The 25,420-nt window shown below is 36.8% G+C and overlaps 1 protein-coding gene across 1 annotated transcript; it reads left to right on the top strand.

Annotated features, from left to right (window-relative positions):
• The first annotated feature begins 7,100 nt into the window (after window positions 1-7,100).
• Window positions 7,101-22,686, top strand: LOC121513888. The gene is made up of 6 exons (XM_041793905.1): window positions 7,101-7,179; window positions 7,528-7,586; window positions 19,982-20,240; window positions 20,518-20,672; window positions 21,955-22,237; window positions 22,414-22,686. The coding sequence occupies exons 2-6, from the start codon at window positions 7,529-7,531 to the stop codon at window positions 22,562-22,564; spliced, it is 906 nt and encodes a 301-aa protein (XP_041649839.1). The 5' UTR covers window positions 7,101-7,179; window position 7,528; the 3' UTR covers window positions 22,565-22,686.
• Window positions 22,687-25,420: the final 2,734 nt, after the last annotated feature.

The raw sequence follows: 25,420 nt of genomic DNA, 5'->3' as shown, positions 1-25,420 counted from the left end.
ATTGGTGTTAGGAATGATAAGCAAGGTAGAGTTTCTCTTCTCATTTCCATTTTTTTTATGAATTGTTTTGGACAGGTTTTCATGTAGGTAATGAACAATGGGTTTAGCTATGTGAAAAATCACTGGATTGCCCAGCAGTCTTAAATGCACCCTGCCAACAGTGTGCACGTGCTGCTGCTGTGTCACCTTTAAATGAAGTCACAAGACTCAGGTAGCAGGGCTGCTACTGAGAAAACAACAAGATGCCAACTCGCTTGTTTAGGGAAGCCACAGCAGACACCTACCCACAGACTTCAATGAAACGAGTCTTTGTTTTTGAGCTAAAACCCAACAAAAAACCTGTCATATGTTCAAATGCAACTTCTAAAAATGGCAAATTCAGTGTTTTATTGATGAGAAACTTCAATAAATACCGTTGCAAATATGAAGAATGTGTATCCAAGGGATATAAAATAGACTGAATCATAACTTTTAACTCAAGCACTACCCAGTTCAGACCACTTCTGTTGTAAATATTTGTTACTTTTTACTTTCCACCAAACAATAGAAACGTATTGATAGAAGTATCAATAAGGAGTATACATAAGGGTATCAATATCAATAAAAATTAACGATCCCCATCCCTACATAAATGTGTGCCAAAGTTGTCCCAAAACTTCTGACTCCTGGTCAAAAACAAAAAACACAAGCAAATTTGTTCAGACGTTTTGGAACAAATTTAAGGACACATACATTTTTTAGGAGTGATTACATGTGATGAAAATTGGATCTTTCAGTACGATGTTGGGACAAAACAGCAGTCAGTGGGTTGGAAAACAAAATTGTCACCAAGAATGAAGAAAGCCCAGCAAATGAAGTCCAAACTCACAGCCATGCTGGTTGTTTAAGGGCATCATTGGAGGAGTGGGTTCCAGAAGGGTCAACAGTGAATCAACTAAAGGTTCTAGAAAAATAGTGAGTAAAAAGTCCAAAGAAAGAGACCATCTGTGGAGAAATGGTTTCATTCTTCATCAAGACATCGTCCCAGCTCACACTACGCTCTCAGTAAAGCAGTTTAGTCCAAAAACAAATCACAGTGCTTGATAACCCTCCCTATTCACCTGATCTAGCACTGTGTGACTTTTTCCTAGGATCGAATCTGTCCTCAAAGTTACACGTTTGTGTCAGAAGTAAAGAAAAGAACGACGGTTCTGAGACAACTGTCGGAAGAAGACCTACTGCATACCTGAATGCAGCGGTGTGTTGATGCAGAAGGCGAGGACATTGAAGGAGAAAGACATTGAAAAAAGTTTATGTTCAATAGAATTGCATTACAGCTTTAGTCTTGTTTTTTATAGCCTTACCTCATGGGAGAGAATAGGAACAAAGATTAACCAGAAAATAGAGAGCTTTGCCTTCCAGCTCTGCTCCCCCTTCACCACAATGAACTGGTACGTCTGCAGCACTGCTGAATCTGCACCAATCCGCCCGTCACTCTCACTGTCCGTTCTACCCTAACTTGTGAACAAGAACCCGAGACACTTGAACTCCTTCACCTGGGGAAAAGACTCACCAGTTTCCAGCAGAGAAACCATGGCCTTAGACTTGTAGGTGCTGACCCCCAGAATTAAGAAAATATTAAAGTTAAACATTTTTATTGAGATAAGGGGGACATATGGACTTTTTCATGATAACCTAAGTTTTTTAGAGAGGTGAACCATTAGTTTGCTTAACCAGTTAATAAGAAGTGACTTTCTATCTGCACTTTATTAAGTTTGAGCAGGGTTGTGTGTCAAATCCTAAAGGTGCTACATTAGCCCAATAAGGCATACTTCATGTGATCTTTCATAAAACATGGACTTAACTGAGAAATGCCACAAGAAATGTTAACAAACCTGTAGGCTATCTTTATAAAAAGGCATTGATGTTTGCATGAATAAGAAGGCTTAAAATGCACGTGTGTGATCCGAGTGAAAAGGCAACTAGTATTTCATTCTGACCTGCAGTGTTCCAATTATGGTTATGCAACGTCAGGTCAACCTCCTTTACCGGAACACCCAGTTCATTGATTTACCAAAATGAACCAAAAAATACAAAAGATGGAAAACTGGCAGACTGCATTGGCAGTTTAAATGATAAAAAAAGGCACTCAAGATGTCTCAGTGTGGCCATGAAATAGTAAATAAAAGATCATAATGTTACAATAGCTTCTCTATATTCTGTAATGTTATTTTAATTTTGTTAGGACGGTTTCTGTGTTATATAAAACTTGTTTGATTTGATTTCAGAGTGATATTTGTATTGACAGAAACAACATCGCAGTAGGTCTAAGGTTCAATGTACTAACTCTGGATGGTGCAGAGACTGTGCTGGAAGTCACATGACCTCACTACGTGGATAATTGCAATCAGTTTTATTTGCTGATCTCATGCAAAGTATGGTCTTTGAACTTGAGTTTTATTTTAACTGAAATAAAAGTCTGTCTTAATGCCACAAGTTTTACTTTTTCCTCATCTTTTTAACACATTTCTTCAGTCATTTCCTGCCGGTGCTCTCTCATACTCGTATTTGATGATGACTTTTGTGATGTGCATCATCATCAACGAGCCAAACACACACGGATCACATCTTAAAATAATGTAAAATTGAGTAAAACTTGTCCATACGTGGGTGTTTTATTTGATCTTAAACATACTAATGATAAATGCTGTCAAAAGGGCAGAAACAGAAAAAAATGAAAGCAACAAACTGGCAGGACAGAAGGATTTGTGAGGGGGAGCTGCAGGTGTGAGGCAGGGCCGGTTTTAGCCATTTGGAGGCCCAGGGCAAAGAAAAAACATGGGGACCCTCCCCATTTAGCTAAAAGTATCAAAAATTATAGGAAAAATATAGAAAGCATCCCTTTAAGTTAACAGAGTCACATAACTACAGTAAATGTTACAAATGTTGTTATAAATAGCACCTTAAAATCATGGCAGAAAATTAAAAATATACTAGCAGTGGAATTTAGTATACCTAAGAAAACAAAGATCTGGAACAATCCATCGATAAAACTCCAAAATAGGGAACTGAACTGGGACAGTTGGAGGAAAAAAGGCATTCAGTATCTCTCAGATATATTTGAAAATAACAATGTTCTTTCATTTGTAGAGCTCCAGACCAAATTTTCCCTGGAAAACAAGGAGTTTTTTAAATATCTACAGTTTAAGAACTGGATTGCAGAAAACTTTGAGTTAAAATATGATCTAGTCCCAGGACCCTTTGAGGAATTTTTGGTTAAAGGCAGTAAAAAGAAACAACTAATTGGAACTGTATACAACATGCTGCTGAAGGAACAATCTAAACTGTACTCAATGGAAAAGTTGTATGACAAATGGAATGAAGACCTTCAATTTAAGGATGCCAGCACAAATTGGAAGAAATGTGTATATCTCACCAATAGCATTACTGGAAATGAAAACCTACGTTTAATACAATACAAACTTATGACAAGAATATACTACACAAGAGATAAAATTCATAGTTATTATCCAAACTCCTCTGATCAGTGTGTGAAGTGTGGATCTCCTGACTCCCTTATCCATTCATTCTGGTCATGTGTTAAAGTGATGAAAGTGTGGAATGAGATTCAAGACTGGATATCTGGTGTATGTAAAAAACAAATTCACTTCTCAGCCGCACTCTGCATCTTCCAGAATGCTGAGGCAATCCACTATCCATTGGGGTGGCAGATTGTGTTTTCTGCCTTAGTTTATAAGAAGTTAGTTTTAAAACATTGGAAAAAAACAGAGGCTCCTTCTCTATATGCTTGGAAAGGATTGATGCGATATTACTTGACAATAGAAAAGACACTGGCTGAAGATAACAATAAGGTGAAACAATTTAATGATGTATGGAAACAGATTCATGAAGCATTATGAAATACGAATTATTGAAACACTCAATTTTACTGTTGTGGGGTAAAGGGGGGGATCAGCAGAGAACACAGGACGGGGACCAATGTTAAGTGTTTGTGTGTATGAGGATATGTACAGGTGTATAGAGTGATTCTTGGGGGGGGGGGGGGGGGTGTACGAGACTGTATGAGTGGTATATGAAATGTTGTAATTGTCTACTGTGTTGTTGTTTTGTTGTTGTTGTTTTTTTTTTTGTTTTTTTTTTTCTTTTCTTTTGTCTTGATGTAAACTGAGGTGTATATGTTTTATGTTACGACACCACAATGGAAGAATGTAGATTGTGTTATATTGTTATGTTATGTTATGGTATGTTATGTTATTGTACTGTTAAAAAAAAAAAAAAAAAGGCTATGTACCCTGTGGTGGCAAGCATGAAAATTAATAAAAAGTAGTTGTATAAAAAAAATAACTACAGTAAATGTCCAAATATGAAATATAAATACCCAGACACCCATAATTCATCAGCTCTTTTAAAAGCTTCTCATTTGCCTCTGTGTATTTACACTCAAGTACAACTAAAACAACCTGCAGAGAGGCAGGAAAACATGGAACATGGCACACAGTCATACATGCCACCCACAGAAAAGCAGAATGTCTACAGGCACTCAAGCAATATATGGAGTATGGCAGAGGTTTTAACCGTATTATTTTGAATTTCAGCATTGGGCTGGCTTTGGGCTAGTTTTATCAGTCATTGGGCTGTTTTTGGGCTAGTTTTATCGGTCAATGGGCTGGTTTTGGGCTAGTTTTTATTTGCCATTGGGCTGGTTTTGTCACACAGATCTGGCAACCCTGATCTAGACCCACTCGCCAGAACAGAAATGGCATCTGGAAGTGGAAACCAAGCGTGAAAGATCGTTTAATTTGCGCGAATTGCACGCGCGATTACAGGGAGTTTACTCCCTTGACAATTTTTAATACACGCGAATAAACTCGATATGTTCGCGTGAACTCGCTGCCCAAAGCCGCGAAGATGACGGCAGCCTCCGGTGCTATTGTTGGCTAGCCCGGTTAGCTCCTGTTAGCTTGAATCGGTGCCATGATATCACTCCAGGATATCAACTACAGACACTATCCCAGCTGCAGATCACCTGTCCATATGTCTCCGGTGAGTAATTATGCATGTTTTGTTCATTAGTTCATGTTTTTAGTGGAAAATGTTTTACAAATTGTGACACATGAGAGGGGGAGTCACTGCAGCAGAGTAGGATGTCTGTATCTGTGGTCCTTACAGAGTCCTACTGAAAGGTCACTGATTATGCCTTTAGTGTGAGGACAGAAGTTAAGGAACTTGTCTTCGATCCATATCTCATCACAATTCGCCACAATATATATAGACACGTGTGTGCTGTTGTATGTATGTTTAAAGCACATAAATGTTGCATGCATGTTATTAAAATACAATTTGATTTATAAAAAGGACAAAAAGGGACAAACATTTAACATAACATTTAAACAACCTTAAATTAATTTGCAACATAAACACAAAAGTTTTCTTTCCAAAGAACGTGCAGTGACTGTAATCATTTTTATTTTTGCAGAACCAAAGGTCAAAGTTCTGCTGTCAGCTGTTTCAAATGATTATGATTGTTTGAGAACCATTACATGTTAAATTATTGTTGGTTTGAAAGGATTTTTTTCTATAAAGCTGCTTTTTACTCTCAAATGGAAAGACTTTTGGACATTTCACATCCTGGTTATGAAATCATTTATATTATAGACAGATGGGGACATCAGTTATCCAGGAACCTGACATTGAACCCTGACCCTGGAGTCTGAGTTTTGACCTGGACTAGAGACTCGTTCAGATATCAGGATGAAGGAGTCTGAGTTCTGACCTGGACTAGAGACTCGTTCAGATATCAGGATGAAGGAGTCTGGGTTGTGTAGAAGTTCTGGATCTTTTCTGCTGTTTCTGAACAGAGATGGTTCAGAATGGTTGGGTCTGTCTGTGATGGTTTTAGAGAAATGGGGTCTGGTCTCATGTCCATTGTTGTCTGGGCCCTCCACATTACATAAATGTTCCTGATACCAAAGCCTGACTTTCAGTCAGCTCCTGATGACCCTGTTGTTATAATGTTTATTCAGCAATCAGAGGCTTGTGATCAGAGTCCATTAACCGTAGCAACTGTTTACCATCAATCAGATATCTGGGAAATGACTGGAACTTACACAAACAGTGGTCCAAGAAAGGTAAGATGTGGAGACAGGTAGAGCTCTGGCTTTTACCCACATAGATTCATTAGATTTACACTGAAGCTGCTTCTGTACTGGCTGCACTCAGGACCTCATTTCCAGAACACCTCTCACCGGCGCTTACTATTGCTACGTTTAAAAAAGAATCCTGCTTTCCTCTGTAGAATCTGTGACTTTATGTTGAAAGAGCTCTGTGCTTCTTGTTCCCGTATTTCAGGGAAAGTCGTAGCCCTCAGAGTCTGTGCTGTGGCTCTCAGAGTCTGTGACGAGGCCCTCAGAGTCTGTGACGAGGCCCTCAGAGTCTGTGACGAGGCCCTCAGAGTCTGTGTCGTGACTCTCAGAGTTGGATGTGGCCCTCAGAGTCTTTGAAATTAACACTGATCTCCACCATCCCAACTGTCTCCACTAACCATCACAGCTTTGTGGTTCAACAGGGTAGAATTCCCCTCAGAAATATTACCGTACTTGCTCTTGCTGGTTCTCTAGTTTTCTTTCCAAAGAACGTGCAGTGACTGTAATCATTTTTATTTTTGCGGAACCAAAAGTCAAAGTTCTGCTGTCAGCTGTTTCAAATGATTATGATTGTTTGAGAACCATTACATGTTAAATTATTGTTGGTTTGAAATGATTTTTTTCTATAAAGCTGTTTTTTACTCTCAAATGGAAAGACTTTTGGACATTTCACATCCTGGTTATATAATCATTTATATTAGAGACAGATGGGGACATCAGTTATCCAGGACCCTGACATCGAACCCTGACCCTGTACCCTGTTGCTTTATTGCAAACTCGCATGTTTTTTCTGGCTCCAATTCTGGACTAAAGGTTTTGAGATGGACTTGGGTAACCCTTGAAAACTTCATGTCAGGAATTTACAACATTCACGGTATAAATCAATAAGCCAAAAGAGATGTGATTGGATGGTGATGAAGATAAATATGATGTGATTGGTCCAAGTTGAACAGAGCCTGAGCAAATGATGCTTATAAAGGGCTAGAAAGTTCTGGTTGGTGCTCATGAACTTGGAGAAGAATTGAACAGTTGCCAGGTAACACCTCTTCATTTAACTTCATCAGTTTCAGAGGGCTATGCTCTCTGGGCTGTTTCTGGAAATCATTTCTAACTTAAATTTAGCACAAAGGCGAGTTATTTGATGTTGATTCTGCCGTTGTTTTAGGAAGGTACCTCACTCTGTTATCTCTGTTCAATCCTGTTCTTTCTCCTTTTCCTCCAACATCACCAGTGGCAGACTCAGCGTGCCCCACTACTTCTGGTGGTGGGGCACCAGGTGTGCTCAAAGTCCTGCAGAAACACCGTGGTTCTCCACTGATGTGAAATTAAAAACAGAAAATTAAATGTTCATTTTAATATTTGTCCTGTTTTTAATATTAAACAGGATGATGAAACCCTCTCTTTTCCTTGCGCTGCTGCTCCTGCACTCAGCCTACACCTATGGTGAGTATGTGTGAGAAATTTATCATAAAACATTTGATTACCAGTAACAGTATGACCTGTAAAAATCCTCATTAGCGGGGATGTTGAGTAAGTATCAACACTGTTGATATTAGCGTCGGCCATTTTGTTTTTTCTGTACGTTGTTTGGACGCTATTTCCTCTCTCACACTTTGAGCTATACTCATCATTCTTTTTTTTTTTAATATATTTTTTATTTATTAATTTAGAGAGAAAAGTCAAAGATTGACATTTTATCATAAGCACATGTTTAAATACATTTTATACAAAGAAAGAAAGGAAATGTGAAGAAAGGAAAAGTGAAGAAAAGGAACAAAGAAAAGGGAGTAAAACCAAAACATTATTCATACTCCTGCTGATTTACATATTAATTCAAATACATAAGCATAAATATTTGTCCAAATTCATCCAGATCTAAGAAGAAGAGGAAGAGAGAAAAAAAATAATGTATTATTTTATCATTCTTGTGGCCTGGAGTGTAGTTGGTACAGCCCTATTTGAACATATCCTTGCTTACACATACACACAAATATTCATACCAGCACATGCTTATACAGGTGCATCTAAAAAAATTTGAATATCGTGAAAAAGTTCAATATTTTTTGTCACTCGTTTCTGAAAGTAAAACCCATATATTATATAGACTTGTTACACATAGAGTGAAATATTTCAAGCCTTTATTTCTGGAAATTTTGATGATTATGGCTTACAGATAAGAAAACCCAAAATTCAGTGTCTCAAAAAATTAGAATAATACATATGGTCAATAAAAAAAGGATATTTGAACCCCTTGAACCGTAAGGTTCCCCTATCTGGGGGACTTAGGCATTGGCAAACAGTGTGAAATAATGCACTAATCATGAAAGAATATAGTGATGTTTCACATCAAATTAAACAGCAGATCCTTGGCTACACAACTATACAACCCTTTTCTATATGCCCCAAACACAACTAAAATAACAACTAAATGAATTAGGACATATCAAACTCCGTACAGCTAGGCTGTGTTAACCCACTCGCCATATTTCCGGCTCTACCGCTATGACACTTCATGCAGAACACACAATCTTCACCTTAAAATGAAATTTGTTTTAAATTTTTGCTGTGTGCCATCTTCATTTAGGCATACTCTTCACCAGTATCACATATACTCATATTAACACATCTCAACAAATCTCACAAGTGTTCCCTTTACGATGACACTAGAATTATTAAAATAGACCTTGTGGTTGCAGAGATTTACACATTTTGTTATGTGTATGCAATTTTCGAGCTGAAACCTAAAAGATAATTGGGAAAAATAGACTCAGGGTTCAAAGGGTTTAAACAGAGATGTCAGTCTTCTGAAAAGTATGTTCATTTCTATGCACTTAATACTTGGTTGGGCCTCCTTTTGCATGAATTACTGCATCAGTGCACATTCATATGTGCATACCTGAACACAAACACGTATGTATACATAAACATATAAACAAAGATACACACGTATAACTACCTACCTACCTACACATATCTACATAATACATGCATTACATGTTTAAATTATATCACTATTTATTACTTTTTCCATCTTGACTGAAAAACATCGCTTAGATTCCTGATCTTGTGTTATTTGTGTATCATAAATTTCTTTAACTGATTTTTTCCATTTAGTTATTTGTGGCGTTGTTGGTTTCAACCAGTTTCTAGTTATCTGTTTCATTGCTGTTATTCTCAGTATTCTATACAAGTATCCATCTGATTTTTGGGACACAACATTTGGGGGGGATTCCCAGAAGTAGATCTTGTGGGGCCAAAGAGAAATTACATTTGAAAATCTTATTTATCTCCTCTTCTAACGAGGACCAAAACTGCTCTAAGACTGGGCAGGTGAATAATATATGGGTGTGGGTGGCATGGTTTTCTCCACACTTACACCAGCAGCTTGATGTTTTATTATGGCTTTATTTTGACTGAATGATCTGATCTGATTCTCTCTGCTAGTGCTTCCATGGCTAGTATAAAGATCAAGGGAGAAAGAGGGTCTCCCTGCCACGTGCCTCTTAGTAACTCAGATGATTTAGACAGGATGCCATTTACTCTTACTTTTGCGTTTGGTGTATTGTACATCATTTGCAGCCAGTTTATAAAGTGTGAATGGAATTTAAATCTTTTACATGTTTCATAAATGAAAGGCCACAGCACCCTGTCGAACACCTTTTTTGCATTGAGTGTTAACATGAGTAACTGTTGTTTGGTTTTCTGAGCGTATTCCATTATATTTATAGTTCTTATTTTATATTTATAGTTCTTTTAAGATCATTATCATTCAGGTGTCTGTTTGGGCCAGACTGATCTAAATTTATAACACTAGGGATTATTTTCATTAGCCTGTTTGCTAAAATTGCTGTGAGTAATTTTTGATCCACATTCAACAGTGAGATTGGTCGATATGATGAGCATTCTGTTGGGTCTTTACCATCTTTATGTATTACAGTGATCATTGCTGAGTTCCATGCGGGAGCATATTCATTTGTCTGGAGGGTCCAGTTGAATACTTTATATAAATATGGTACTATTTCTTGTTTGAATTCCTTATAAAATTCATTTCAATAGTGTTTCTTATTCTGTTTGTAATATTCATAAGTCTCCAAATTTTAAGTTAATCTTTTTTCAGTTTCTAAGTTTAATTTCATAGATATCATGGCATGGTCAGATACTTCTATTGCACCAGTATGGCATTCTGATACCTTCTCTAAATCTGTTTTAAACAATAAGAAATAGTCAAGTCTTGAATATTTATTGTGAGCTGCTGAGTAGTAGGTATAATCTCTTTCATTAGGATTAAAATGTCTCCATATGTCCACAAGACCAACCTCTGTTTCTGCCCTCTTTAAGATTTGTGAAGCCTTCTCTGCTTTATGTTTTTGGTTATGTTGGCAGTCTAGTTTAGGATTCATGACCAGGTTCAGGTCTCCCCCCATAACCACTGTCCCTTTGCCTCAGCAATAATCAGATCAGTCATTTTAGATATAAACTCATTTCCTTGTTCTGGTGGCTTATATACATTCAAAAACGTATTTCAACCTTATCTGTTCTTCCTCTCGCTAATATGTATCTCCGTCCTCGTCTGCAATAATTTTATTGTGTGGAAAAAGGTGTTATTTTTAATCAATATTGCCACTCCTCTCCTTGCTGAATGAAAAGAGGATGAGTGCACTTGAGCATTTGCCAATCTCTCTAGTTTCTTATGTTCTTTTCTGTAAGATGTGTTTCCTGAAGAAAATTGATCTTCCCTCCCTCTCTCTACACCTTTTGTAGCACCTTTTTCCTCTTTATAGGGTTGTTCAGACCATTCACATTCAATTAAGTTAATCTCCCTTGCCATTTTGTTTTGTTAATATTTATGTCCCTGCCTTCTCTCCTTTTGTCGTTGTCACAGTTTTAAAGGCCATATCAAGAAATGAAACATCAAAGAAACATAACATAAAATAATGGGGACATAAAGTAAAATAAAAAGACTTCAATTTGTGCCACCCCCCTACTTGGGTAGCCCTGTTTGGTTTTCTATGTGGCTCTAGTCACATGGATCCTAGGGTCTATAGCCAATTGTGACCCTCTGTTGAACAAAGTCAAGTGTTTGTAACAACACATTTTTTATTTTTCAAGTTCTGTGATTCCTATTTTTCTTACTTATGATTTAACCATTTCCAGTTTTGTATCATCTGGAGACCTGGCTTATCAAGAGTAGTACTTATCGGAATGAAATCACCACGTGAATCTGGTTTTGTGATATACTTTTGAAATTGGTGAGATTTGTTATAGGTAAAATTCATTTTCACACATTTTTACAAAAGATGTAAGCGGGGAAAAAAAATAGAAAGTCCTAGTTTTTTTTAGGAATTTATCTTTCATCTTTGTTTTATATCCATTTTCCTTTTCTTTTTTTTTATTTTGCTTAAAACTTCAGTTTAATTTTATTTAAAGCATATATTTTAGACTGTGTCATTTAAAAATCCCTTTAGGTTTGTTCTCCCCCAAAGTATACAAACTCATTTCTTCTTAAATTTAACCACTTATTAGTGTATACTGAAGCATAATTAAATAAACAGAGCTCTTGCTTTTCCTGCATTTTAATAATTTTAAAGGAAATCAAAAGTATCATCTCTTAAAGACTAAACTCGCTGTGTACTTTAGTCATTTGTTAGGCATGAACAAACGATCGGCAGAAAGAAAACCTTCAACTAAAGCACCTCTAAACACATCAGGCATGCCTAACACAGCAGGTTTCTTCTTTATTTATACAGTCCCACTTTCTGTTTACTCTGGTACGAGGACAGAGAGCGTTCTTGGTCCGTTTCCGTGATTTGTCTATAATGTGTATTTTTCTTGTACCAGATTGATCAACAAATAACAAAATTCATACCTCCGTATAATTAATTACCTGAAAATACAAAACTTAAATACAAAATAACCTCTTCCATTAAAATGAAATGCAACTATAATCTGTGGAGAAACAAATAAAATCTCAGCTAAAAACACCATCAAAAACAAAATGGCCTGTTGCTTTTCTACGATATATTGTAATTTGAATATTATCATCTGTAGAACAAGATGCAACAAGCAAACAAAAATACTTAATAATAATAATAACTATAATGATGATAAATAAAATCAGCAGCAGATGTTAAACTAAGTAAAGTAGGCTCACATTATATAGTATTTCCTATAATGTAGTTAGGTTCACTACTGGAGCTCGCAAGAGTGCCAAAAACATACACAGACACAACGTTGTATTTCACAATTGCTGCCGGCTTTAGTTGATAACACAAACAACAAACAAATTCAAACATTAAAATTTCTTGGTTGGTAAAGGTGCACCTTTTGTTACATCAATTTACAACCTTTCATAATCAAGTTGAATTCAAATCTGCTTCACATATAATATTCTTTTGTGATATCTTCATCACATAGCACCGGTTTCCAATGTAAAGAAAAGAGTAATCAAGTGGACCATCAGCCACCAAAACACCCACTGAACAAAATGAGATATTAAAAATATATGTGTTCAATTGTATGGAAATTTAGATTTCCCTAAACCTCAGCAAAAAGTTAAATGAACACCTCAGTTCCAAAAAAAAAAAAAAAAAAAAAAAAAAAAAAAGAATCCTCTGGCTGTTATTTATGTTTTCAGGCATTAAGGGGTTAATAATACTGTGTATTTTCATACATATGGAAAAAAAAATGTTTTTCTATACCTTGCTACATAGCTGTTTGAAACCACAGAAAATAAAATAAAAATGCACTCATGCCATTTTTCATTTTCCAAGTACACTTACTGAACTAAAGTTTTTTTTTATAGCTTTAGTTGCCATAGAAACTTTTTTGAAATGTGCAAAATAAAATGACAATACAAAATCTTTTCACAAATGTGTAATTCACATTTAATTAATTCATGACACATTTAATGAATTAATTCATGACACATTTAATTAATTCATAAATTACACATTTAATTAATTCATGACACATTTAATTAATTAATTCATGACACATTTAATTAATTAATTCATGACACATTTAATTAATTCATAAATTACACATTTAATTAATTCATGACACATTTAATTAATTAATTCATGACACATTTAATTAATTAATTCATGACACATTTAATTAATTCATAAATTACACATTTAATTAATTCATGACACATTTAATTAATTAATTCATGACACATTTAATTAATTCATGAATTACACATTTAATTAATTCATAAATTACACATTTAATTAATTCATGACACATTTAATTAACTCATGTCACATTTTATTAATTCATAAATTACACATTTGATTAACTCATGGCACATTTAATTAATTAATGGCACGTTTGATTAATTGATGACACATTTAATTAATTAATTGCATATTTAATTAATTGATGACACATTTAATTAATTAATGAATTATATATTTCATTTTGGCACTCTCAGTCCTCCATACACATGTTCAGGCACTCTGCTGTCTCTGTCCGTCTCTGCTCTCTTTCAAAAAGGCCATAGAAACTTTGTTGAAATGTGCAAAATAACATGACAATACAAAATCTTTTCACAAATGTGTAATTCACATTTAATTAATTCATGACACATTTAATTAATTCATAAATTACACATTTAATTAATTCATGACACATTTAATTAATTAATTCATGAATCACACATTTAATTAATTCATAAATTACACATTTAATTAATTCATAAATTACACATTTAGTTAATTCATAAATTACACATTTAATTAATTCATGACACATTTAATTAATTCAGAAATTACACATTTAATTAATTCATAAATTACACATTTAATTAATTCATGACACATTTAATTAATTCATGAATTACACATTTAATTAATTCATAAATTACACATTTAATTAATTCATGACACATTTAATTAACTCATGTCACATTTTATTAATTCATAAATTACACATTTGATTAACTCATGGCACATTTAATTAATTAATGGCACGTTTGATTAATTGATGACACATTTAATTAATTAATTGCATATTTAATTAATTGATGACACATTTAATTAATTAATGAATTATATATTTCATTTTGGCACTCTCAGTCCTCCATACACATGTTCAGGCACTCTGCTGTCTCTGTCCGTCTCTGCTCTCTTTCAAAAAGGCCATAGAAACTTTGTTGAAATGTGCAAAATAACATGACAATACAAAATCTTTTCACAAATGTGTAATTCACATTTAATTAATTCATGACACATTTAATTAATTCATAAATTACACATTTAATTAATTCATGACACATTTAATTAATTAATTCATGAATCACACATTTAATTAATTCATAAATTACACATTTAATTAATTCATAAATTACACATTTAGTTAATTCATAAATTACACATTTAATTAATTCATGACACATTTAATTAATTCAGAAATTACACATTTAATTAATTCATAAATTACACATTTAATTAATTCATGTCACATTTTATTAATTCAGAAATTACACATTTGATTAATTCATGGCACATTTAATTAATTAATGGCACATTTAATTAATTGATGACACATTTAATTAATTAATTCTATATTTAATTAATTCATGCCACATTTAATTAATTAATGAATTATATATTTCATTTTGGCACTCTCAGTCCTCCATACACATGTTCAGGCACTCTGCTGTCTCTGTCCGTCTCTGCTCTCTTTCAAAAAGGACTTCCGTTAGGGCGGGCCTTCCTTATAATACTAACAAGAAACATTCTGATTGGTTTAGAGGCGGAATCACTCGAAATCATGCCTATACCCGATTGGAGGACAACTCTTTTATGAGAGTTGAGGCAGCGGGAGCTTTAGTGAGAAAATAAGTAACAATTTAAATATTTAATATTTTTCCACAGGAAAATAAGGCTAAATAAATTAAATAAATAACATAGAACTAATTAATCTTCCATTCCTAGAATGGATTTTGCTTTAATCTCTGTAAGCTATATTTTATTATTTTATGTGCATTACATAATGTAATACTAAAACAGCAGTGAAATGTATAAATCCAGAGTTTTCTCCAGAAATATGAGCTTGTATGGGGAGAAAAGTGAGCTAGCTTATAAAGTATGTATAACGTTAGGAATAGAAAACAGGCTAATGTTCCAGGACTTTCCATCACATGAACCACTAACAGACCCACCTTGCCTATGAAAGCACTGGATTACTGTCCACCCCTGCTTCTTTTTCCTGTCTGAGCTTTGTTCTTGTCTTTTTTTACTCCCTAACTTCTAAGGCATCCTGCCGTCTCCACCTCCACTCGCTGTCTGTGTACAGTTAGCGCTTCGCAGGCTGTCTGATGGAGCAGGTGGACTGAACCATTTTATGTAAATAGAGAGGTGGGGGTGGGTGTTGAGAAATTTTTCCAAAACAAATAAACTTAGTTTTACTAATGCATTACTGGGCCCCTGTCAGTCATGGGCCCCTAGAATCCTTCTCCTTATTCTCCCCTTTTCAGCGCCCCTGGCTGTAACCCCTTGGATACCTGTGTCTTCCATAATTCTCCGTAGTTTATCCTCCAGATCAGCAAGATAGGATCTTGGAATATTGATGCCCAGTGCAATGCCAGCTGCATAGGCATTCTCGTAGATGTGAATTTTGTCTTTGCCAAACACCTTCAGCTTCGCGGGGTGCATCATGTGAGGTTTTACCTGTCTCTCCTGCAGGTTATTGGTTATTGCAGATTGGGCGTAAGAGACTTCTTTCCTGTTGGATTTTCGAGGTGAAGTCTTGGTCAAAGTACACTCTTATACCCTGGAGAAGAATTTCCTTTTCCCCCATGCCGATTTCAGGACTCGTCTTGTATCCCAGTCAGTAAAAATAGGCAATAATTGAGCTTGGATGTAAAACTCCGCTCTGCGCGCCATGCAGAGCCACGCAGTGTGCCCAAATGATTTTTTGCTTGACTTCTAATCCCAGTTTATCCTGTATCAGGCCTTCAAGAAATTGGATCATGTCTTTTTCCTCAAGTCCTTCCTTCACATTATAGATCCTGATGTTATTTTGTCTTGATTTGTTCTCCTAATAATCAAGTTTGCCCGTTGTCTCGTTCAGTTTCAGCATTAAGAAATCAGTTGATTTATAGAGGACGCTCTCTTTCTCTTCGCTGCACCAGTCTTTTCTCCAGCTCCTCAGTTCTTTCTCTGGTGTCTTTTAGTTCTCATTTCATGTCTTTAACATCTTGTTGTAACTCGAAAAAAGCTTGATTTGTTTCCCTCCGAAAGTAGTCTTTTCTAAAAATGTCCACTTTATCTGTAATTTCATCCGTGAACTTTTGGAGTAGTTGCTCCATCCCCTGTCCTTTGTCTGTGATTTGTTTGTTTGCGTTACCTGGTGGTTTCTCCTCCTTTTTCTTCTGTAATTGTAAAACTGCTCCTGAGCACAGGTTCATTCCCTTTAGTCACACACCATTATTTTCCTTTATCAGTCATTTTGAATTAGGTTTTTTTTTTTCAACAATCTTAGACCGAGATGATTAGGAGCACAGAGCTCATGCTGCCATCCCTTGTGCACTTCCGGGAAGTCATCTATACTCATCATTCTTATATCATTCTATTCAGCTCTTTTAGAACATGATGGCTATATCTTTTCTAATTTATAACCTCTATCATTTTTGAAATATTTAACTTTTTTCTGCAAAATGTTTCCCATTCAGATGAATGGGGCTTTTCTCTTGAACCATGATTTTTTTGCTTCCCACACATAAAGAATATACCACTGCGTTCAGCAACCTCTGCTGATTCTTATGATACCTTTGGTTTTCTGCTAGGTTTCCCAAGTACAGCTTGAATTGATTTTGTTTGAGTGCATGTCCTGGCCACTCAACTCAGTTTTCTGAGCTGTTTTTACAGAAGCTTTCACAGGTGTGACCAAGGGCGTAGGAACGAGTTTAACATGGGGGAGGGGGGCACATATTGGAAACTGATCCGTAAATAGTTTGAGCAGAAATATGTCATTGATTAACTACGCTGCAAAACATTCACAAAATGCTATATGATCTTTTACTCTTTCTTCTTTTTTCAAATGTGTCTTGGAAAAATAGTGCTGTGCACACCTATATAAATGCATGTATAATATCTGTATGTATATGTTTTATGATCTTAAGATGTGGGCAGACCACCCAGGAAAAAGACTTCTCCCTCTTCCTTTTGAACAAAATGGCTTGAGTCTTTTATCAAAGCATAGGCTAATGATTATGAGCTGTCAAGGTTACAGCTCCTGAGCACAAAGGTGGCCCGTTTTTTTTTTTTGTTTGTTTTTTTAAGATTTATTTTTGGCCCTTTTGCCTTTATTTGACAGGACAGTGGATAGAGTGGGAAACAGGGGAGAGACATGCAGGAAATAGTGCCACGGGCCGGATTCGAACCCGGGTCGCCTGTGTATATGGCGTGCGCCTTAACCACTTGACTACTGGTGCGCCAAAGGTGGCCAATTTTAAAACTAAACAGCAAAAACATCCACTTATGTGTCACTATGGAGTAGCATTTCACCATATAAATGTGCAGAACACTAGTGGGGTGTTCTAGTGCAGCTGATAACCTAATCATAACCTAACCCAAACCCTCCTTATAGTACCGTGGAAATAATGAAATAATTATTGAAAACTGTCATCACCTGTTCTTCTTTCTGAATCTATCATAATCAATAATATGATTTTTAAGCCTTACCCCACACCCTGAAGCTCCATCTGCCTCTCCTGTCTCTTCCCTGAATGTATTACAGTTCTTCTCATGATAAAATTGTTTATGTTTAAAAAGTATTAATGGGCTAATAGATATTTCACTAACCATTTTAAGACCTCACCTGAGCTTCCTCAGTCTCTCCAACTTTCATTGCTTCAACTGCCTCACTACTCTATGTATTATCATTCTCCTGATAAGAGATTATTGCACATTATATCTAATATAATATCATAAATGTTGATAAATGGTTTAGTATAATCAGTGGCACCACCAGGATGACAATTGAACGTAGGCACAATAACCATTCCAACGCATGAATGACACCTCTAGGACAAGAGCGCACCTACAAACAGGTGCAGAGAGAGAGAGAGACTAACGCTGCAGCCAGAAAACTGCTCCTAAAAACATCAGACAGCTTAAAGAGCAGCAATGGGAAGAGCAGCCAGAGTTACAAGAGAAATTCCATCACTTATAAGTAATAAAAACGCCAGAAGATGGAAAATTCAGAGAGCCGGGCTATGCTACATGTAGGTCCCATGTTTTATGAACATTGCTGTGCGTTTTCACTCTGACTATAGTTACTTCCGATGTTTTAAACTTGCGCCAGTTCATCCCTGGCATAAAATGTTACACCATGTCATAACATGAGAGCAGCTTAAGTCCAGCTGGTGCACAGGGTTTAACTTTAAGTCAGTCATAACTTCTAACTCTCCTCAGAAATAACCCTAAAATCAGCTGCTGTGCTCGGCTCAGGACAGGATGAGATTATGTGCCTAAGTGTCAACCAACACATCTCCTCTGTTTGATTCAATACTATGGACACTCTGCACCAACACACATAAAAATGGGTCCAAAAACACACACACAACTAAATGATGTAGACTGCTTCCACAGTTCACAGCACACACATGCCCACGTTTAGCAGGGGTTGTAGCCGATTCCGTGGTCTGTCCAGACCATGGTCTCTGATGACTCCTGAGTCACAGCTGTTTTTATCTTTTGCCTTCAAAAATGTTCGTTTGTCCATTCTGTTAGCTGAAATTAACTCTTGCTGCTAATGTTAACTTTGAAAATAGCGCTTTATTGTCTGTGATTGGTGGGGTGTTTACCGATATGATGCTTTTGCGCACAAGTCAGGATGTGATAGGGATAGGCTATGTGGAAATGACGCTTTTTTGTTTAGCCTGCCTACCAATAGCTGCAACATACAGTAGCCTATTACTTCCTCTTCCTTTTTACATCTTAAAACAGACAGCCTGCTGTCTGCTGCTGTCTCCCGCCTCCCAAACACTCTCAGAGCGGTGAGTGAGGGGGCGGGCCAGTGACAGGAGGCTGTGTTGCACTTTCAAAATAAAAGCACGTCAGTTAAAAATTTCAAATCAAATATTTTTCTCCTCCGCGATATAATTTTTGGGTGGGACAAATGCACCTGTCTCCAATATTGGGGTGGACACATGGGTGTGACTAATTAGCTTTGATCTCAGCTGTGACTGATTAGCTATGATGTAATACAGGCATTGATCACCATAGCAACCTGGGAGTCTTTCAGACACACACGTCAGGCATCAACACTCTCTTAAACTGTCACATACAAGTGGCTTTAATTTATCGTTGTATAGCAGTCATCTGAACAATATTATAAAACAATGTGCTTTAATGTAAATCTTGAGACAAAATTCTAAATGGCTCTCTTTTTATTTTCTTTTAACTTTTTAATAATCAGGTATTGCACTCTTCAGCTTTCATTAAATTTTCAACCATTTTTATGCTTTTTAGCTATTATTTTTATGCCTTTTGGCTATTTATGTTATTTATATGCTCTTTTCAGCTATTTTCAGCTGTTCTATTTTTAGAGATTTTTAATCCTATTCTCAGTTATGTCATGCTATTTTCAGGGATCTTTTTATGCTATTTTCAGCTATTTTTTTGCTTTTTCAGCTATTTTCAGCAGTTCTTCCAAAGTTCAGCTGTTAGCATCCCCATGCAATTTCAGCTTAAATTGCATTTTTATCTAGTTTATTTTGATTTTCATCTGAAATGCAGCCTTGTTGGACTGTGAGGAGGGTAACTTTCAGCAGGAACACCCAAAGTTGCTGTTAGATTATATATGAATTAAACCTACCTCATCCACAGAGAATGTGGCCCTGCGCGGAAAAGCAACCCAGTCACACCGTGGGTTGCAAACCGGTGGAGCGGCCTACAACGCCATTGACGGAAACCGGAACGGTGACATCAGTACTGGATCGTGCTCCTTCTCCACTGTACAGACCAGACCCTGGTGGAAGGTGGACCTGCTAGAGTCCTACATCATCACCGCCATCACTATTACCAGCAGGTCAGACTGCTGTGCAGAGGGACTCAACAACTTGGAGATCCATGTAGGCCAATCAAAGTGAGTGAACAAGCTGAAGGTTTGGACATTTTCTTCTATTACCACGCTCTGAAAAACTGACTGTAGAATTTACAGTAAAGACTGAACCACAAAGTTGTCAGTAATATCCTGTAAAACAGATTGCAGCTAATATTACAGCTGTAGTTGTTTTACAAAAAGAGCCTTTAACTACAGAATTTACCAGGCAACTCTTGTTGTCTTTTTAAATCCGTATCTTCTCTCCTCTCAGATCTGTGGGAGTCAAGTCTGATTTTAGTTATGCTTGGATCTCTTCCAGGGTTGCTACTATTGCCACAATTGGTCTTAATGAATCTTTCACTCACTCCTTTCATGAACGTGTAGAGGGGCGTGAGGTGACTTTAGAGCTGCCTGGTGACAACCGGCTCCTCGTACTTTGTGAAGTGGAAATCTACGGGTACCGAGCACCAACTGGTGAGATCATGATCTATAAAGTCAAATGACATCATGAAATGTTTTGTATATGCTAAGAAGCAATCTAAAGGCTGCTTCTATCACCATCAGTCCTCATTATAATTCTAGAGTTGAAGTCAATCTAGAGTCTGCTATTATCACCATCAGTCCTCATTATAATTCTATAGTTAAAGTCAATCTAGAGGCTGCTATTATCACCATCAGTTATTTACATTTCTCAACATTTTAGCTACTAAAGCTAACATAAGAATTGCTAATTAACATTGCCAGCACTGCCAATATAGTAGTTATTTGCCATCATTACTGTTGTCATCTTTGATGGACAGGTGGTTAGAAAGAACTTGTCTCTGATATTCTCTCCAACGGACAGTTTGAAGAACCCGGCCAACAGTTGGTGTCTGCAGAGTCTCTCCCATCTCAGCTGCTGAAGCTTGGAACACCTTCAGAGTAGTCATAGGTGTCTTGTCTAGGCAGTAGTAGGGGCAGCAGTAGCTCAGTCTGGATGGACTTGAGCAGGGAATCGGTGGCTCACTGGTTCAAGTCCCGGTCAGACCATATCTGGACTTTGGTCTGGTAGCTGGAGAGGTGCCCTTGAGCAAGGCACTAAACCCCCAACAGTTCACGGCAGCGCTTCAATGAGAGTAGCAAGGCCTTCACTCTTACATCTCTCCATTAGTCCATGTGCATGGGGATCCTGTATTTGCATGTAATTCAGCCTATGTGTGTGTAGCATGTATAACAATAGAGTGTTAACTGTGAATTTCCCTTCAGGGATTAATAAAGTATGACTTGACTTAAGATTTACATGTGACATATTTCTTCATGATGGATTTAACTGAACTCTGGGTGATGTTCAGAGACTTGGAGATGTTTCTGTCTCCATCCCCCAACTTAGACTTTTCAGTCACCTTTCTCTGAGTGTTCTTTTGTCTTCACAGTGTAATGGTAGCCAGGAATACTGATGGACAAGTGACTGAACCTTCCAGTCTCTTTATACTACAGTCACTGAGACACATTCACTAACTGTGAGACTACTAGCACTGACTGTCTGGACCTCTGTCAAATTAGATCAGTCACTTTAAAGGAGATAAATATTTATGTTCTTACTTATATAACATCACAGATTTTTATCTAACTGGCATTACTTTGTAGAAATCTTATAGATGGGGTGACTACTTTTTATTGGCACTGTATTTAACCCATCCATTTATTCTGACCTTACTTTGGAGTTAGGGTTAAATCAAACGTACTGTGTGTGATAAGTTTTTGTTTCTTTTTTTAGGAGAGAACCTTGCACTCAAAGGAAAAGCCACCCAGTCATCAACCTATGATTTTAATAGCAATGCATATAATGCCAATGATGGGAATCCTGACAGCTCATGGGAAGCTGGATCCTGCTCTTGCACCACAGGCATGGTTAACCCCTGGTGGAGACTGGATCTGATCAAAACCCACAAAATATTTTCTGTAAAGGTAACAAACCGCAACACGGTCGCCTCACGCCTGGATGGAGCTGACATTCACATCGGAGATTCCCTCGACAACAATGGAATGAACAACCCCAGGTACTTCAATTAATTAATTAATTAATTAAACTCCCCCTGAGTCATCCAATCATCTCTCCTCCTCCTGAGTTAACCAATTATATCTCCTCCTCCTGAGTTGACCAATCATCTCTCCTCCTTAGTTAACCAATCATCTCTCCTCCTAAGTTAACCAATCATCTCTCCTCCTCCACCAGGTGTGCTGTTATTGACAGCATCCCGGCTGGTGGTACTGCTGAGTTCCAGTGTAATGGGATGGATGGTCGGTACATCACCATCGACATCCCTTTGAGAGAGGAGTACCTGACCCTGTGTGAGGTGGAAGTTTATGGTTCTGTCCTGGATTAGGATCATAATAACTTAGCCATCACTGATTTATGTACTCATATGAGTCTGAGACATACGTACATGAGGCTTCAGTTTATCTGAACAAAAAAATTATCAATAAAAATCTTTTCAGCCTGATAAAACTATTTTGTCTCTCTGTGTTTATTTGGAGTGTGCATTGCTGCAGTCATTCTTCTGTTCTTTGTGCTGTTGGGTGTCTGAAATACGACTATTAGAGGTTGGTCCTCTGATCGAGGGTGCATAAAAGAATGTTATACCGGTTCATTACCTGAATAAGCTGAGGCAGGCCCTTTGGTGCATCAGAGAAGGATAAAAGTACCAGGATGTTATACTCCAGTGAAAGCACAGTTATAGTTCTAGTCTATAAATCTACACAAGTAAGAGGACAAAGAAGTGGCACTTCCTACAAGGCCTAGCTCTATAAAATAAAAAAAATACTTATTTCTTTTATAATTATAATTAATATATAATTTAATATATTGTTTTATTTACATTACTCAGAGCTTTGATACTGTACAATTTATAATAGGAGTCATGGCTCTAGAAGTTATCCCTCTAGTATTCATTATTATTAGATATAGCCTATTGTTTTGTTTCTCTATTATTGATAAAGGATAGATTATTATAAGTGCGGCTGCTAAGTAAATATCCACTCTATTGATATTCACATCAACCATTTTGTTTATTAGTGTGGATGCTGAGTAAGCATCCACATTGTTGATATTCGCATCGGCCATTTCAGGGGCGGAGCTTCCAGGGGGGCTGGGGGGGTGGCACTCCCCTGGCCCGGGTCCGAGGAGGGGCCCGGAGGAGCCGGGGGAAACGGGTCCCTCCCCTGTGGGCCCGGGTTCGCGGAAGCAGTACAGTCCACGGGCTGATCTTGATAACTTTCTAATCACCGTTAAGAAGAGCACTGGATATGTGTGGGCTTATATAGGTTGCCCCAGTCAGGATGAGTCATGGTTGGTAAAAAGTTTACAACACTGAATACTATAGTTGGGTGTAAAATATTGAATAAAATGTTGTGCTGCATGACTGGCTTCATTTTTCACTCTCACAGTTAACTTTACCATGTGTAAATTTACAAGCAGACATTGTCTCCAAGTGTATTTTGGGTAAAATAGTCATCAACCGTCCACCAACGTTATCATAAGTCACTTGTCAACAGAGCGCAAGCTAGGTGGAGCATTTTAACATATGAAGCTAAACATGAGCAGCAGTTCATATCACCATAAAAGTGGAGCGAAAAAAGGAGAGAAAGGGAAAAAAGAGAGCAGGGAGAAGCCAAACTACAAAAACTGGACACATATCTTGTTCGTCGTCCTGGAGATGAACCTGACATTGTTGTTGGCAGCAAGTGTCCCAAAGATTCACCAGTTTAAATGGAACTGTGAACATGTAAATCGCAAAATGGTTCAAAATCAACAAATTTTATTTTATTTGGTCAAAGTCTGAAAAAGGATCCTATAGATATAACTGTGTTGATTGACAATGTCCCAGTAACTAATGTCAAATCAACTCGTGTTCTTGGTGTAATTATTGATGAAAATTTATCCTGGAAGCCTCATATCTCACTCATTACATCAAAGATTGCCAAAAATATTGGAATAATTGGAAAAATTCGTTATCTCCTAAATATGAAAGTCTCGGTAAATCTTTATTATTTAATGATTTATCCTTTTATTAGTTATTCCAATATTGCCTGGGCCAGGACTCACCAAACTAAACTGGAACCAGTTTTTCGCTTGCAAAAGAGAGCAGTGAGAATTATTACCTTCTCAGCTCCAAGAAGTCATTCAATACCCTTGTTCTGCAAACTTGGTATACTTAATATCTATCAAATTAATAAACTCCAATTTGCTCAATTTGTACATGTATCATTAAATAAAACACTCCCACCATTTTTTAATAATTTTTTTAAAGCCAATAATCTGTTTCATAATTATCCTACCCATACAGCTCTCCAACACGTACCACTTCATCACAATTTAATATAACATCTAGGGGTCCCAGTATATGGAATTCACTTCCTCCTCACTTTGTCGAACTTTCCCCATGGTCATTTAAAAATTCTGTCAAAAACTTACTACTATGTGAATAATCCATCATCTGACTGTTATTTGTATTTTTTGTCGTTGTGTTGTTCTAGTTTTTTTTTTTATTTTGTTCCTGTTTTCTACTTAGCTTCTGTTTTTTTGTTGTTGTTTTTTTTTGTTGTTGTTTATTTGTTTTTGTTTTTTGTATGTGTCTTGACGTCCTTTTTTCTGTCTTGATTGTTTTTGTCTTTTGTTTTTTTGTTTTGTTTTTTTTTTTCTCTCTTTCTTTAGTTAAAAGTTTTACTGTTATATTGAGGAGCCCTCCTCTTCAAGCCCCTAGAGGGTTTTTTTGGGATTTCCCTGGCATGCTTTTTAAATTTAATTGCTGATTGGTAATGTCCATCCATTTTTGTTATTGCTGTTATGTTTTGTTGTATTTCAAAATGTGCAAAATAAATAAATCAAATCAAATGTTTGAGGCAATTCACCCCAACACACTGCTGCAAGCACGAGATGAGGAGTTACACCAAGCTGCCTGTCGGCCTAGTGAGTACTACAGTCGGGACGTCGCCCCCAGCTTCCCTGGCTAGCTGGTTTCTTTTAGAACCTCTTTCAGGGACCATATTCCAAAGCAAAAGTCTGTTGCGGATCTGGCAAAAATGCTCATTGTCAACCACCCAGCAGTAACTTCTACATTCAGTGAGGTTTGTACCGCCTTCCTTTTATTTTTGACTCTTCCCGTCACCGTTGCAACCTCTGAGCGCTCATTCTCCAAGTTAAAACTCATTAAAAACCAGAGACTGAGACTGAGAGGACTTGC

This window comes from Cheilinus undulatus, linkage group 8 (assembly GCF_018320785.1).
Source record: "Cheilinus undulatus linkage group 8, ASM1832078v1, whole genome shotgun sequence".
In the NCBI taxonomy this organism is placed as follows: domain Eukaryota; kingdom Metazoa; phylum Chordata; class Actinopteri; order Labriformes; family Labridae; genus Cheilinus; species Cheilinus undulatus.
Note: the sequence above shows the minus strand (reverse complement) of the source record. Positions and strands in the feature narration are given on the sequence as shown.